Here is a 14,935-nt window from a genome sequence, read left to right on the forward strand (position 1 = left end):
TTTATGCTTTTTTCAAATGCTGAATTTTTTTTTTTGAGATTTTATTTATTTATGAGAGACAGAAAGAGAGAGACAGAGGCAGAGACAGAACAGAGGGAGAAGCAGGCTCCCTGCAGGGAGCCCGATGCGGGACTTGATCCCGGGACTCCAGGATCACACCCTGGGCTGAAGGCAGGCGCTAAACTGCCGAGCCACCCATGGATCCCCTAGGTGTCCCAATTTTTTTGATTCCTATTTGGTTTAACATTTTTTACTCTAACTGGCCTTTAACCTTGGCCTAGTCATTTGGCTTCCCTCCACAGTAAAATGGAGGTTACCTACACATCAGGTTGTCGTAGTGATTGAGGCTGGAAACATTTGGAGGCAATGAGAAAGGTGGAGTAGGGGCCTTAATTTTTCCTTTCACCATCAAGTCCCCACATTCCCTAGATTGAGGCGTTTCCCATCCCTGAGGTACTGCAGTGGCTCTGGGTTTCCCAGGACAGAAAGAACCCTAGCCACTTGGTCACATTCTGCACCATCTTAAAATGTTCTCTGAGCATGGCTTCAGTTTTTGCAATGGTAAAAAGGCATGGAGCCACCTGATGTGGATGCCAGTAGTGTTGCCTTCATACAGTGGTCAGGCCTTCACTGTAAAGCGCCGGGTGAAGTGCGTGAAGTGCCTGGTGCATGGAAAGTACGCTGCCAGCTCTGGGAAAGGTGGTGAAATCACAGCCCTTCCTCCTGTCTTGCAGAAGCCCCGTCCTGCGTGTCTCTTGGCAGCACATCCCTGAGTGCCCCTTCCATCCACTGCCCGTCCGCTGCAGTCTGCATCGGCATCCTCCCAGGCTTGGGCGCCTACTCCGGGAGCAGTGACTCTGAGTCCAGCTCAGACAGTGAAGGCACTATCAACGCCACTGGCAAGATTGTCTCCTCCATCTTCCGAACCAACACCTTCCTCGAGGCCCCCTAGCTCCTGTGTCCTTCAGAGCTCCTGCCCAAGAGTAGACCGGATGGTTCGTTCTGCCTCCGGGTATTACCTCCCTCGGAACTCCTTTGCCCGCTTCCTGTGCACACCATGACGTTTTTAACCTTATCTAAAAGTGTGCCAGAATCTACCTGTGGCCCAGCTTGTGTTTGGTTTCTTTCTACTCCAGTGCAGATGTCCAAACCTGTCCTGCCACCTCCTTCCTCACTGCTGCGGTGGGGGCCCGGGCTCAGCAGAAATTCCACTGAAAATGCCCTGGGAACACAGGCACCCGCTGGTGTGCCAAGTGTTTGGATTGTGTTGCTTCTTGTTTTCTTCTTTTTTTTTTTCTTGCCCGACAGCACAGAGAAGCAAGGGCAGTTATTGGACAGGTATCATTTAAACTTTCGATTCTAGCTGAACACACCATGTGGTTGTACTGCGTTGTGGAGCATGTCAGGGGGTGGGGGGAGGAGGGGCCCAGGTGATGAACTGGTGCGCTCCTTTGGAACTAACCAATTCTTGATGTTGTGTGATTAAGTAAAGATTATAAACTACATCTGCCGGGGGTGTCACTTAACGCTTGTCACTCATTGTGAAGTTTTTCTTTATTCTTCCTTCTCCTTCTCCTCCCCCCATTCAATGCCACCTAAGACCCTAAACCTTAAGGAGACAAACATAGATCTTATTTCATCATGGCCAGAAAGCAGAAGTGCTGGTAGGGATATAGACAAGATGACCTATTTCTAGTAGCATCTGGAATCCTGAGTGCCAACCATTGGGACACATCTGCATTATCTGACTCGACTCTGCTGTGTCGAGGCCCCTCTCCGTTTGGTACGTTTATAGTTGGGGCTTCTAACTGTGGGAGCCCTTTCTGGCCCAAAGGTGCTGCCCTGTCCTTTCCTCCCCCCTGCTCCTCTTCCTTCCCACACAGGGCAGCTTCAAGGCTGTGAGCAGCCAAGACCTAGAGATACAGAGAAGGCAGGCAGGCAAAGGGAGGCAGAGGCTCTCCCTTCAGGGCAGAGGGAGATGAGGTATGAAGGCCTTAAGGATAGAGGGAGGCATGGGCTTTAAAAACAAACAAAAAAACCCGTAGGCTCCTCTGCTTCAGGAGAATGAGTCTGTACAGTTCTCTCTTCCTCTGGGCTCCTACGTCAATTGTTTCTACTTCTTTGGGTGTGAGACAGAGAGAGACACACACAGAATGTGTTGACACTGTGATGCTGGCAGGCAGAGCAGCTACTCATTTTTAATGTGGGCAGAGAGGCCCCTGGATCTCCTCCAACCCACTGCTTTTCCCCTTCCAGTGCAGTGACACTCTGGTGCCCAGTAGCAGATGGTGGCTTCCCTTCACCCGTAAGTGATGCCTTGTAAATCCTTCCTTTTTCCAGGGCCACTTATGCTAATTGTTGCTGACTGGCAGCACAGCCATATCAGCTCCATCCTAACAAACAGTACCATTAGGTAAAACTGTGTAGGCACCTTCTGCTTCTCTGCTCCATTGTTCCTGCGATTGTGCTGTCATTCTTACAGCACTTACCAGAGCAACTTCGTATCATTTTGGAGGCAGACTGAGGAGTCAGAGTCACCATCTCTATGTGGTTTGACTTTTAAGCCATCACTATGCCTCATGGCCTCTGTTTTTGTTGGGGAAAAAGGTTATAGGGATTAAAACTGTACATTAACTTGAAAGCTAATCCACCTGTCAGGGAACAAGATCTTGCTTTTCCCTTACTGGATCTTGCATTCCCACCTCCCTCCCCATCTACTATAACAGCTAGATTGTATTAAAGTTGAGGCTCCTCAGATGGAGATTTCTAATCTGTGGTGTCACAGGAGAGGCTGAGAGTCATTGGTGATCTTGTCATCATGTTCATTGTTCCTGGTGGTGTAGAGATATGGAGAGGAATGGAGATGGTGTAGAGGTATGGAGAGGAATGGAGACACACGTCCTGTAGAACCGTGACTAGCAGGGCAGGACCTGGTCTCCTTGGTAGAGGAAGCAGCCTTGAAAAGCATCTGGTATAGACAGTGTGGTTCAAACCCAAAGAAGGATAGAGGAAAAACAGGGACTGCTTTAATCCCTAAAGTGCAGCCCTCGGACCTTAATAAATTAATTGGGGTTTTATAACTAGGTAGTAAAGGCTAAAGACAAAGTGTGTATGGGGGAGTTGCTTTAAACTGATTGCATTGTCCTGAGTGGTAGTATTCGTACAGCTCTTAAACCAGGCAGGGGAGAAAGCCTATTGCCAGTTCTTTCTGGATTATCTATCCTGTGTCCCACTATACCCTCTGAACCACTTCTACTTTTCAGCCCTGTTACCCACTTTGGTGGGGAGAAAGCATAAAATTCAAAATATCCATTTGTCATCATAAAAAGCAGGGGAGGTGATGTGACTGGACCTGGAGAAGTGACTGGCAATCTGCTTTCATATGCCTTCCCTGGTCTCAGGACCAAGGAGGAGAGACCAGCTGGCTTCAGGCTCATGTTTTTTTTTTTTTTTTTTTCTTTAAGATTTTATTTATTCATGAGAGACACAGAGAGACAGAGACATAGCCGTAGGAGCCTGATGCAGGACTCAATCCCAGGACCCGGAATCACACCCTGAGCTGAAGGCAGATGCTCAACCACTGAGCCACCCAGGTGTCCCTCAGACTGGAAGTTGGTCCCCAAATGAGGTGACCTGGGCCAGCTCTTTGCATCCTTGTTCCTTCCACTCTCCACCTTGTTCTTCCCTTCTGGCTACCTCCTTTCTACCCAAGACAAGCCGCTTTTGCCCAAGGCTTCCTTCACTGCTTCTGCTTCTCCCTGGGAACTAAGCATAGTTCCCCCTTCCCTGGATATACTGTAGTGGTTATGAACTTAGAACCAGACCTTTACTAGCTGGGTCAGTTGGGCAAGGTCCTTAATCTCTCTAGGCCTCCATTTCATCCTTATAAATAGGAATAATGATACCAACTTTCTAGTGAGGGTGAAAGAATCTGGATTAGGTACTTGGTGTGGGATCTGGCACAGAGTGCTCAGTAACAGTAGCCATCCTCAGTAGCCCTGTTAACTATTGGCTTTCCATTTCTGGGTAGGGTATCCAGAGCTTCTGTTAGTGGTGATTTATGATGGGTCTTCCCATCCTACTGGCATTCCTCAGTTGCAGCTAGAACATTGACATGATGAAGGGTCAGATCTGGTCGTCAGAGCTACAACCAACAGCTTCTGCTGTATGCTTCCCTCTCAGCTAAATGTTAATTGCTTAGGCACACCCGGTTCCTTGGCTCGGGTGTCCTACTCGTGGGTATATGGCTCAGCTGTTGTCTTAAGCCCCTTCCAGAAAAACAAAAAGGAGAGCTCAGTGGCAATGCACCATCATTTGGACCTGAGTCTTGTCTTGATTTTTTGGCGTGCCCAGCCTACTTACGCATAACAGTATGGAATGTAAGTTCTGCTTAGTGGGAGGCTAGAATCTTGGCAACATCCTTGTAGTCACAGGGTGAACACAAGCCAGCTGCACATTCATGCTTTAAAGTGATGCTGGCAAGGGCTGGCATTTTGCTCCCTTACCTGTTGGAGCAATGGTTTAGGGAGAATGGGAGTGTCACAGCAGTGACAGGCAGGATGTGGCCCAGCCTCAGAGCTTCACAGAGAAGGGCAGCAAAACCCAGAGACAACCATCACCTTGAGCTATTGGCTGGGCCTCACCCTTACTATTTCAGTAATAAGCACATAATTGTGCCTTATGTGGATTTGTTGCATTCACTCATTCCGTACCGAGGGCCTGCTATGTGTGTGCCTGGCACTGTTCGGGACATTTGTGGATTATTTTTGCAGACTGCAGTGTCTTTCATCCTAAAAAAAAAAAAAAAGTCCTGTGAAGCAGCCCTTCTCTACCTTTTATAGAGAAAATTGAAATTCATAGTGGTTTAGTGACTTGCCTGAGGTTGCACAGGTAGTTGACAGAACCAGAATTTTAATTAGAGCCTTTAAGTCTGGCTTTCTATGGTTTTAGTGAAACTTTTAAACAAATGCTATTGCCCAGGCCTCGGCAGTAGTGATGCAAAGGTGAAAGGATCTTTTCAATTTCCACGTTCACTTTTCAGCTTGCTATACCCATGTGCCAAGAATCAGCATCACCAAGGCTCCATTTGTTTTTATTGAGTTTTATTTTTTTAAAGGTTTTATTGACAGCACAAGCAGGGGAAGTGGCAGGGCGATTGAGAGGGAGAGGCAGGGAGTCTGATGCGGGGCTCCATCCCAGGACCCATCCCAAGACCCTGGGATCATGACCTGAGCCAAATGCAGACTCTTAACCAACTGAGCCATTCAGACACCCTTACTGAGATATTGACATTAGTTTCCGGTGTATAGTTTATTCAGTATTTGTATGTGTTGCAAAATTGTCCATCCATGTTTCTTGTGATGAGACTTTTAAGATCTATGCTTTTGGCAGCTTTCTTGATATACAGTATAATATTATTATTAACTATAGTTACCATGCTGTACATTACATGCCAGGACTTATTTTGTTTTTCTTAAGTGGTGATTGGACCTGGTCAGGAGTTTGGGTGCATTCCTTTCCCCTGTGAACTTGAGTCCATTGGGAGAGGGCTTGCTTGACTGATCCACCCAACCTGAGCAGAGAAGGGGGAAGAAACAAGAGATGTTGGGGTCTCCTCCCATAGAGCCTAGAGGTGAGGGCCATGGCCACCACACTTGAGGTAGGTGGTCCATAAGAGTTTGAGCATTTGGGATGGACCCCAGCACAAGGCGGGGACTCGACCATAACATGGCCCCATATGTCCATCTTCCCCAGTTTTACTGGTCTGGCAAATTCCTCCCATGGAGAGGTGTAAGGGAGAGGTCTGCATGAGAAGTGGTCCCCCACAGTATACCTATCCTGTGAGGGCTAAGGAAGGGATGTAGGGCTGGGACGAGAAGGCTGCTCCCCTTTAGAGACCTCTGGTCAATCACAGCTTGACAGATTAGGGGGTATAGCTCAGGAGTAGAGTATTTGACTGCAGAACTTGACAGATTATTCCAGGATGGGTGGGGATGAGACATCCAGCTAGACTCACTTGAGCTACTGAACAGCAAATAAGCAGACTTGTGTTATTGTTTTGACTAACACCCAGTCTTACAGGTGGCCGAAGCAAGGTTTAGGCAGAAACTGAAGGAGCCAGATGCACTTGTCCTGGGATTCCATCCAATGGCCCCTGGGCCATTATGTGGTGATTCCCAAAGGTCCTTGGGGAAACGGGGCTCCACGCAGTCCTGCAGCCCTCTCCAAAGTGAAGGTACCCCTAAAGAATATTTCAATTGACTTCTGGTGTCCACAGAACCAGCAGGAGCATCAGAAGCTCAGGATGAACCTCTCCCTCACTCTCACCAGATACACTGGTTCCTGAGCCTGCCAGGCACCTGGAGGTAGGAACCTGTCTGGTGCATGCCTGGGTCTAGCGGGTCCCAGTGAGAATGACTGTCCTGGGAGTAGGTCAAGGTCATAGACCTCCCAGGCTCAGGGGAGAGAAAGGACAAATTCATTAGCAGCTTGAGTAGACTCCCTTGCCAGAGTCAAAGGAAGGTGCTGTGGAAGAAGTATGGGCTGTGGAATGGGGCAGATCTGGATGTAAGTTCTGGCTCTGCCTCTAATGGGTCTGGTTAGTTTCTCTGCTTGTTTCCTCATCTCGGAAATGGGCATAGGCAGAGGCTATAGGCTTTTGGAAGGGTTATCAAGATTATGCCTATAAAGCTTGTAATGTGGAGCCAGAAATATCCCTTAGTAGAACTGTTGGTTGTTACTGGTTACATAGAAGCCTATGGCATGGGGGCTAACAGAAACTCCAAGGGGGGAGGTAGACCAGAGAGAAGGTTGTGTTATGTGGAGGAGAGGAGAGAATTGGGAGGACCCTGAGAGTGAACCCTGGTTGGCTTCATGAAGTGGGGCCTGAGCCAGGGCGAGGTATGCTCTAGAAACGAACGATAGTTGTCAGCAGGGACACAAGCTACCCTTCTTAGTGTCCTGTGGGCAAAGAGGTTCTCATATACTGCAGACCACAGAGCATACATATCCCAATGCCTGGGAGGCCTGTGAGAGGAGCAAACGGGTGGCAGCGATGGCTAACCTGTATGTGTACACCTCAGGACAGAGTGTAGAGTAAGAGGAGGAAGGTGGGGTGCCATGCAGTGGCTGGACTGAGGACTCCAGGACTGGTGTAGGCTCTGCAAGGGCTACAGTTGCTGGTGGTGGCTTGGGGAATTTTATCCATCCACAAATACCTATTGAGCATGTGCATCGTACCAAGTTCTGTGCCCGTTTAACAGCTATTATTGTTTGCAGGGAACAAGTGCCCCCAGGTAGAAACGATTGCACCAACTTGCTGGGGGAAAGAGGTTTTTAGGTTTCCTTCCCCAGATCAGTGAGCCCATCAGGTCCCGGCCAAGGAAGGAGCTGACACAGGGACATCTGAAACTGCTTTATTACCCTGAGTATAACAAATAGAACACAGTCACAGTATAAAAACAGCAGGAAGTAGGTGCAGGCAACGACACAATGTATGCACTGGGGACACGCGTCTTTCAGGGTCTGCAGCTAGTTACTTGGAAAAAGCCTGTTAGGATTGTAAAAATTTTCTCTTTAATAACAATAATTCCACTAAAATTATACAAAGTACATTCAATACTTAAGGGTAGGGAGGAAGCCAGTTTGGCCCAGAAGCATCATCAGTCGACTCCAACAAAGGAAGCCCAGCTGGGCTGGGGGAAGTTGGGGGTGGAGGTCTGGTTGTAAAAAATAAAAATGTGGATCGGTTAAAAAAAAGGCCACCCACGAGGAAGCAGGGTGAGCGTGCACGTTCCTGGAGAGGGCGGGAGGCCCAGCCGGCATGCTGCTGCTGGACACAGGCTGGTGCTCAGGCGGGCTCCGAGTTGGTAGGGGGCAGGTTTTTATGCTTGAAATACTGCACAACTTGTTGAGGCAGTTCCGCCAGCACAGCTTTGGCCAAGGTCTCTTTTGCTGCCTGCGGGGCCGAGGGTGAGGTAGAGAGGGAAGAGAGGAAGAGTTACTGGAAGAAAGTAGCAAGGGGCACCATGCCCAGACAGCAGTGAGAGAAGGTGTCCCCAAGGGACAAAATCAGGGCTGAGGACCATGACTGTCTATAATTCGTGTCCCTTGTCTCAGCCCGGGGCCTGAAATTCCACTACAAGTAGTGCTTTCCTTTACGTGAAGTTAACTCCTACAATGAGCACTTTGAGAGGCCCGGGAGTCACATTTTAGGATGAACTGGTCTGTGGGAGGCTTTTCAGGGAAAGAGACAGTGGAGAGGAGTGGCACAGCCTACTCACCTGGCAGACATTTTCTGAGCACCTTCTCAGCCTGTATAAATGGGCCAGGACTGTCTGGCTCACTGCTGAATGCTCAGCCACAGGCTAGCTGTGGGGAGGTGCTCAGTGTCCTGGGCATGAATGGCAGTGCTGAGGCCTGGCATCAGTCCTCAGGAAGCTAAGGCTCCAGAGGAAGGAGTTGGACCGTCTCAGGCAAACTCAGAGGGCACCGGGCAGAGTTGTGAGCACCAATGGGTATAAAACTAAGTGAGAAGTTCTTCCTAGGACTGGCTTGTAGGATCAGAGCCACAGAACCCCAAGAGGCCCCATGGCCAAGGAAGCCAAGGTCTGGAGAGGTCAGGGACTTGCCCAAGGCCATGCAGTAAGCTTCTGGTTAAATAAGAGTTGGGCCCCTGGGTGACAGTACAGGGGTGGCCTTTAAGACTGCTCCCTCTGGGATCCTGGTGGGCCCAGGTGCCAGGGCTATGACCTGTGGGCACCCCTGGGGTCACCTGCAGATAGGCCCAGAGCCACCTCCAGGGACAAGGTGGGACCACCAGTGTCTGCGGATCCTAAGACGGGCCTTGCTTCCTATCTGTGAAGGAGACTGGTTGAGGTGTGACTATCATGAAAGCCTCTCTCACCATTGGGTTTTTGCTCTCAGCAACACGTCCCAAGTCCCGCCCCCCCCGCCCCCTCCCCGCCCCATCCGCCAGTCTGCCTGGAATGCTTTGCCCTGCATGGATAACTCCAACTTCTGGTTCAGAACCTCCGTTGGAGGGCAGGGCCTCCATGAAACCCTGTCCTGAAGCCCCAGTCTGGATTGAGCACTACTCCCTGGGTTCCATGAGCTTGCTGAAGCCAGTAGGGCCTCATCTGGGGGCAGGCTCTCAGGCAGCACACAGTCAATGGAGCAGTGTGTAGAGGAGCCTCAGGTTAGGCAGACTTTCATCTTTATTAGCTATAGTCACTGGGGTCCCCCAAGCGCCCCCTTCCCAGACCAGGCCCACACTCACATTACGGAACTCTCGGAAGGGCACAAACTGCACAATGTCACGGGCTGCCTCCTCCCCTGTGTGGGAGCGCAGTGTGCGGCTGTCCCCATCTAGGAACTCCATGGCGGCGAAGTCGGCGTTGCCCACGCCCACAATGATGATGGACATGGGCAGCTTGGAAGCCTGCACCACGGCGTGGCGCGTCTCCTCCATGTCACTGATGACGCCATCCGTGATGATGAGGAGGATAAAATATTGCTGCGGAGAGGACACAGGTGCTCTGAAGCCTCTGGTCCCCCTTCCCCCGCCTCCCCCAAAACACCCTGACCCTTGGGAGGAAGGCCACTCCTCTTCCCAGCTGTAACCAAATCCCAGTCCCCTCCCCCTCAGCACTCCACCCTTACAGGGTAAACCCTGGCCTGTTCACAGCCCAAGCACAAACTGCTCTCTTCCTCCTGCCCTGGCTGTTAGCTCAGACTCTGCAGCTCAGAGTCCTGAACTCCAGGCCCAGCCCTGCCAGGCATTGTGCTGTGGGACTCTGGGCAACTGACTGAAGTTGTCATGTCTCGGCTTCTGCATCTGCAAGGTGAGAGTTGCTGTACCCCTTAGGACATGCCTGCCTCACGGCAGCTCTCTGTGACCTGGTGGTTAAGCGCGTTCCCGGCCGTCAGGCCCACAGCTGGGGAAGGAGGCATGTTCCGGATGACTCGGGGACCAGCCTCCCCTTCTCTGCTCCACTCACACCAAATACCTACAACCTGCTCCTTCCCTGTCAGCACAGCGGGCCTCAGATAGCCTGCCGGTCACCAGGCCAGTGCTTCTGGGACTGTAGGATTCTGCTGCCGGTTTAGTGGACTTGGAGTCACACAGCATCGAGTCACAGTACTAGTTCTGCACAAAGTGTACCCAGGACAGTCTCTGTTCGGTTCTAGTCTGCCTTTAAGGCCTGTCATTTGCTCACCCTCCTTATTCACAGGTGGGAAGCACAGAGCTTCAGGGGACCACAGTCTAGCTAGACTTCAGTACCAGACAGTCTGCTGTGTTTATTTTTACCATTACTCTGTATATATGGCAAGTGGTAACTTTTCACTTACAGTGGGCTCTACAGTTTCTTTATCAAATTACTAAAAATACTGAATAATTAGTCTGGGGATGCACAGCCATAGCAGAAACTGTGAACGGGGGCAGGGTGGGCACATGAGGTTCGGGAAGGCTCTGGGGATGGTCTGGGTGGAGGCCCCCACATTCCAAGCAGGCCGAGGCCTTAGTGTCAACTCAGTTCTGTCAGCACCCTTTGGTTCCCTTTTTGAATGTAGTTTTCCCTATCAGTAAACAGAAAGCCCTACATGGCCCTAATATTGAGGTGTTTGCCTTCTAGTCTGATTTTCTGGGTCTCAAAAGAGGAAAGAGGGCGGGCAGCCCGGTGGCTCAGCGGTTTAGCGCCGCCTTCAGCCCAGGGCCTGATCCTGGAGACTCGGGATCCAGTCCCAGGTCGGGCTCCCTGCATGGAGCCTGCTTCTCCCTCTGCCTGTGTGTCTGCCCCTCTCTCTCTCTCTCTCTCTCTCTCTCTCTCTCTCATGAATAAATAAATAAATACATTTTAAATTAAAAAAAAAAAAAAAAGGAAAGAGGGGCCCAAACCAGTCAAGGTCTTGGAGGGCAGAACCAAGCCAGACCTAGGTCAGCACCTGGCCACCTTCTCACCCAGCAAAGCCATTTGCTCCCTAGGGAACATACAGAGGCTATAAGTTCAGCCCCCTAGGATGCCCTGCTCTTCTGTTTGTCCCCACACAGCCATGGAAGGAGCAGGTGAGCTGCTTGGAGGCCCAGACCTGCCATCCTAACCCCTCTGCTCCCAGCAGGAGTGGCAGTGTAGCACCTCCTGCACTGTGTCTTTAAGAGACCAAGCCCTCTGTGCTGGGGATACCTGTTGCTATGGAGATGGCAGCCTGGATCCCTGCAGTGGAGGGCAGCGGCTGTCAGCCCCCCTTCCTATGGTTGGGGGGCCTTATAGGCCTATTTATACCCTTGGCCCCCCCACAGCCCACCATCATTCTACCATCCCTTCCAAAAGCGGCTCTCTAACTGCACTTCCATCCCGCCAGAAAGTCCAGGGCAGGATTTCCAGGGCACCTAAGCTGGCAGGAGGGAAGGCGCTGAAGGTCCTGGCAAGGAGGAGGGAAAGAATGCCTGGTGTAGTCAACAGGTTCCCCACTTGGTGTGGGATGGTCTCCCACCCCCGCCCCTCCCGATGCAGCCCTCCTAGTTCTCCCGTGAGTCAGCCACACATCGAGGGGATTGGAGCCTCAGGCCTGGGTCCCCCCAGGCCTTGGAGCCTTCTTCCCAGGGAGGTGGGCATACACAGGTCTGGGTTCCTGCAGGACCTCAGGCACCAGCCGACAGGGTGAGAAAGTGTCTCACTACACACTACAATGCATAGACCCTCCTGCTATCCTCACGCTGTGATTCCTGTTTTAGAAATGAGGAAATGGGCTGAGAGGGGATTCAGTGACTTGCTGGGAACCGATACAGTCTAAGATTCAAACAAAAGCTTGGCTGTCTCCAAAGCTGGGGCTCTTTCCACAGTGTCCTCCCTCTGTTACCCCCCTCTTGTGGCCTGGCCTCTCTAATAATGCACCCTGGTATGCAGGAGCTTTCCAAGCCCTCTTGCCTCATTGTCATCCCGAATGTCTCAGAAGCCCAGAAAGAGCCAGAGCCACAGCACTGGACATTAACCCTCACTCCTGTGCAGTCAGCCACAATACGCGCGACCATGTGCCCGATCTCAGCTTCTGCCCAGCTGGGCTAGCCTTGGCAATGGACATGTAGCTAACAAGTCCTGCACTTCTCGCCCACCCCAGACAGAGCCAAGGTTGTCCAGAAGCCTCTATATTCCACTGCAGCCCCCCCACCCCAAGACAGAAATGGGAGGGGGCTATGGACGAGGAGAACGAAGGGCAGAATTGGGCAGGGGGAGGTGGGAAAGGCTCTGTTGTCCCCACAGACAACCCTGGTCTCCCCTGCCCTCAAACTTTCACAGTGCTCCACACCCTTCTTGGTTCCCTTCCTCCTGCCTGGCATACCCTTCCAGCCACAGCTCCAAGACCCATCTGAGCATCTACATCTCTGTCTCAAGCAGGTGGAAGGCCCTTTCCAGCCTCAAGCTCCGCCTCCCCTGCCAGCATTAACCCCTGGGGAGGTCTCCTCTGGATACTCCTCTACCTCCCCACACCCTGAGTGCTCCTCAAGGCAGCCCCTTGCACTCTCTTCTGCATCTCTCAGGTCTGGCACCCTGTCCCTGCTCCAGAAACACAGCCAGTCACCATCAGGTCCAACCGAAAATTGAAGCACCCAACCCAGCTCAAGGATGGAGTATCTTTTGTCTCTACCCAGAGGTTCTTCAGGCTTCTGGGATGGCAAATAGCTACTTCCCCTAAAGCATTTAGCATGTGATCAGATTTATAAGAAATCAACCACAACAGTCCAAGCAGTCTGGGGAAGCTGCTCCCTGGCTTATTTCTGGAAGTTGGCTGTCAAAGACCCTTGGGGTGGGAAGAAATTCCCAAGGTCTTTTGTCCCAGCTCCCCCTCCACTGGGCACCAGACACCTAGGTAGCCAACTAGGAATGGGCCATGGACAGCGAGACCCAGGGCTTATAGGGCAGAGGGAAGGATGGGGGTCCCCTAGCTCCTTCTCAACCTCCTAATAACCTCAGTGGCTCCCCATGGCCCTCAAGAGAAAATCCAGGTTACTCACTGCCTTCCAAGGCCCTGTGGTAGCTGGCCCTCCCCTACCGCACTCATCCCTCTAACATCACCACTTCTTATGTCTTAACACCATGCCTCCTGGTGTTTGCATATGCTGTTCTCTCTTCCTGGAGCACTCCACAGACAGAGAGACAGACACGCACACGTGTGCACACACACTTTTTACGTAGCTAACTCTTAAGCATCCTCCACGTCCCAGCCTAGAACACCACTTTCCAAGAAGCCTTCCCTGAGCCCTCTGTATTAGGAGCCACCATTAGGATACTGGACCTCTGTCCCCACGGGTTCAATTGCCTTGAGTCACAGCTGCTGTTTCCAGGCCAGGCTCCCCCCTAGACTGCAGACCCTGGGAGGGCAGGGGCCGTGCAGCATGGTCTTCCCAGCGCAGCACAGAAATATGCTCCGGAAAGATGGGTTGTGTGCATGAATGGGAGAGTGCAGGCCTGCCTAGAGCGATGCCTCCCGCCACCTGCTCTCCAGTTCCTGTTCGTGGGCGTGCATGTGTGTGCAGATGTCTGGGGGTAGGAAAGGTGAAGCCACACCAAGTGCTGCTCCCCGCCACCCCACATGGCTGTCTAAAAGCAGCACTTAATCCACAAATTATTTCTCTTTGCCTTGGGTCTCAGTGTGCCCAGTGTCATCCAGAGGCGGCCCTAGAAGATTCAGCTACCCACACTTACCGAGTGCTCCCTGTGTGCCAGGCACCGTACTGAGCAATTCCCGTGCCAAGCTGGTGGAATCCTGTTTCTAGAAGGCAGCTACTGGGCCAGCACCTCTACGGTGCGGGTGAGGAAACAGGTTCAGAGAGCTTCAGCAACCTACCCTGGGTCACATAGCCAGGCAGTGGAGGAGCTGGGGTCTCAACAGGGTTGATGGGCCTCGAGCTAGAGGGTGAACCATCAGGCAATGCCACTTTTGGTGCATGATGAGATGTGGGGTAGAGTAAGCCAGAGGCGGAGGGATCTGTCCGTTTAGACATCAGGGCGAGGGGCTGAGAGACTCCGTCCCCACTCCTTCTGGTAGGTGGCCCAAGTCACACGCAGGGGGAGGAGGGGTGCCCCAAGAGGGCTGCCTTCCCAGGTTGGAAGGCCCAGGTCTGGACAAAAGTAGCTGGGGCACTGAAAGCGCCAAATCCTTGCTTCAAGATCACCGGGGAGCCAACTACAAGTGGCTGGGCCACTGAGAGGATCAGGACTGGGCAGAGAAAGGCCAAGTTCCCCGCTCTGGGGAGTCCTCAGCAGTCTCTCCCCAGAACACAAAGCTACCCTCCTGGCCTTGCCCTGGGCCCAGCCCCCTGCACACCTAGTGGGCACAGGCACCTTCCTCCCCGCACCACAGCTCCTGCCCTGTCCTACCCTGGCTCTGCCTGGCAAAGACACTGGCTTCATTCCTGCTACCACACCGTGTTTCTTCCTTTTAAACAAGAACGCAGGCCTTTTTTTCCCATCCCTTTCAAAGCTGGCTCAGGCGGAAAATAGGCTGGGCGGGATAATGGCCTGGCTAACTGACCACAGGCATCCTGATGGTGCAAGCCCGGGGCCTGCCTCTCAACTGAGCCCCAAGCAGTTCTCACCCTGCACCCGCTCCCCAGGAATTAAAGAGTAGCCCCTCCTGGGCCTTTCCCTGGTTGCTGTCCCATTCAGGTTGCCCCAGATCCTCACAGCACCCTGAGTGAGGGGGCTTCCCTTCTCCCATTTCATAAAGGAAATAGGTCCAGGGCAGAAGGGGGGCTTGTTTCACGCCCTCAGTCCCAGTGGCCGGGCAGGGCTGGCACTAGAGCAGATCCTGCCCCTAGAGGCAGAGGAGCCTGGGACCACCTGTTCTCCCCCACGCAGACCTCCTTCCTGCCCTCCCTGGCCTCTGCAGGCCACTCTGCCGTCCTTCCTCATCCTCTCTAGTTCTCTCTCGGTGC

At 52.2% G+C, this 14,935-nt stretch overlaps 2 protein-coding genes across 8 annotated transcripts in view; one reads left to right on the forward strand and one right to left on the reverse strand.

Moving 5' to 3' along the window:
* Window positions 1-14,935, forward strand: part of PSME3IP1 (proteasome activator subunit 3 interacting protein 1) — a 61,677-nt gene that overhangs the window by 33,714 nt on the left and 13,028 nt on the right. For 5 of the 6 annotated variants that reach the window (XM_025448215.3, XM_025448212.3, XM_035713623.2 and 2 more), the window contains one exon: window positions 735-1,505. The exons of the other annotated variant lie outside the window; for it this stretch is intronic. In XM_025448215.3, the coding sequence (XP_025304000.1) occupies window positions 735-952 (218 nt within the window). In that variant the 3' untranslated portion in view covers window positions 953-1,505. Of the gene's footprint in view, window positions 1-734; window positions 1,506-14,935 lie in introns of those variants that run through there. 6 annotated transcript variants of the gene reach the window in all.
* Window positions 7,400-14,935, reverse strand: part of CPNE2 (copine 2) — a 45,936-nt gene continuing 38,400 nt past the window's right edge. For both annotated transcript variants that reach the window (XM_025447131.3, XM_025447132.2), the window contains 2 exons: window positions 9,278-9,514; window positions 7,400-7,957 (listed from right to left, as the gene is read on the reverse strand). In XM_025447131.3, the coding sequence (XP_025302916.1) occupies window positions 7,850-7,957; window positions 9,278-9,514 (345 nt within the window). In that variant the 3' untranslated portion in view covers window positions 7,400-7,849. The remainder of the gene's footprint in view (window positions 7,958-9,277; window positions 9,515-14,935) is intronic.

This window comes from Canis lupus, chromosome 2 (assembly GCF_003254725.2).
Source record: "Canis lupus dingo isolate Sandy chromosome 2, ASM325472v2, whole genome shotgun sequence".
In the NCBI taxonomy this organism is placed as follows: Eukaryota; Metazoa; Chordata; class Mammalia; order Carnivora; family Canidae; genus Canis; species Canis lupus.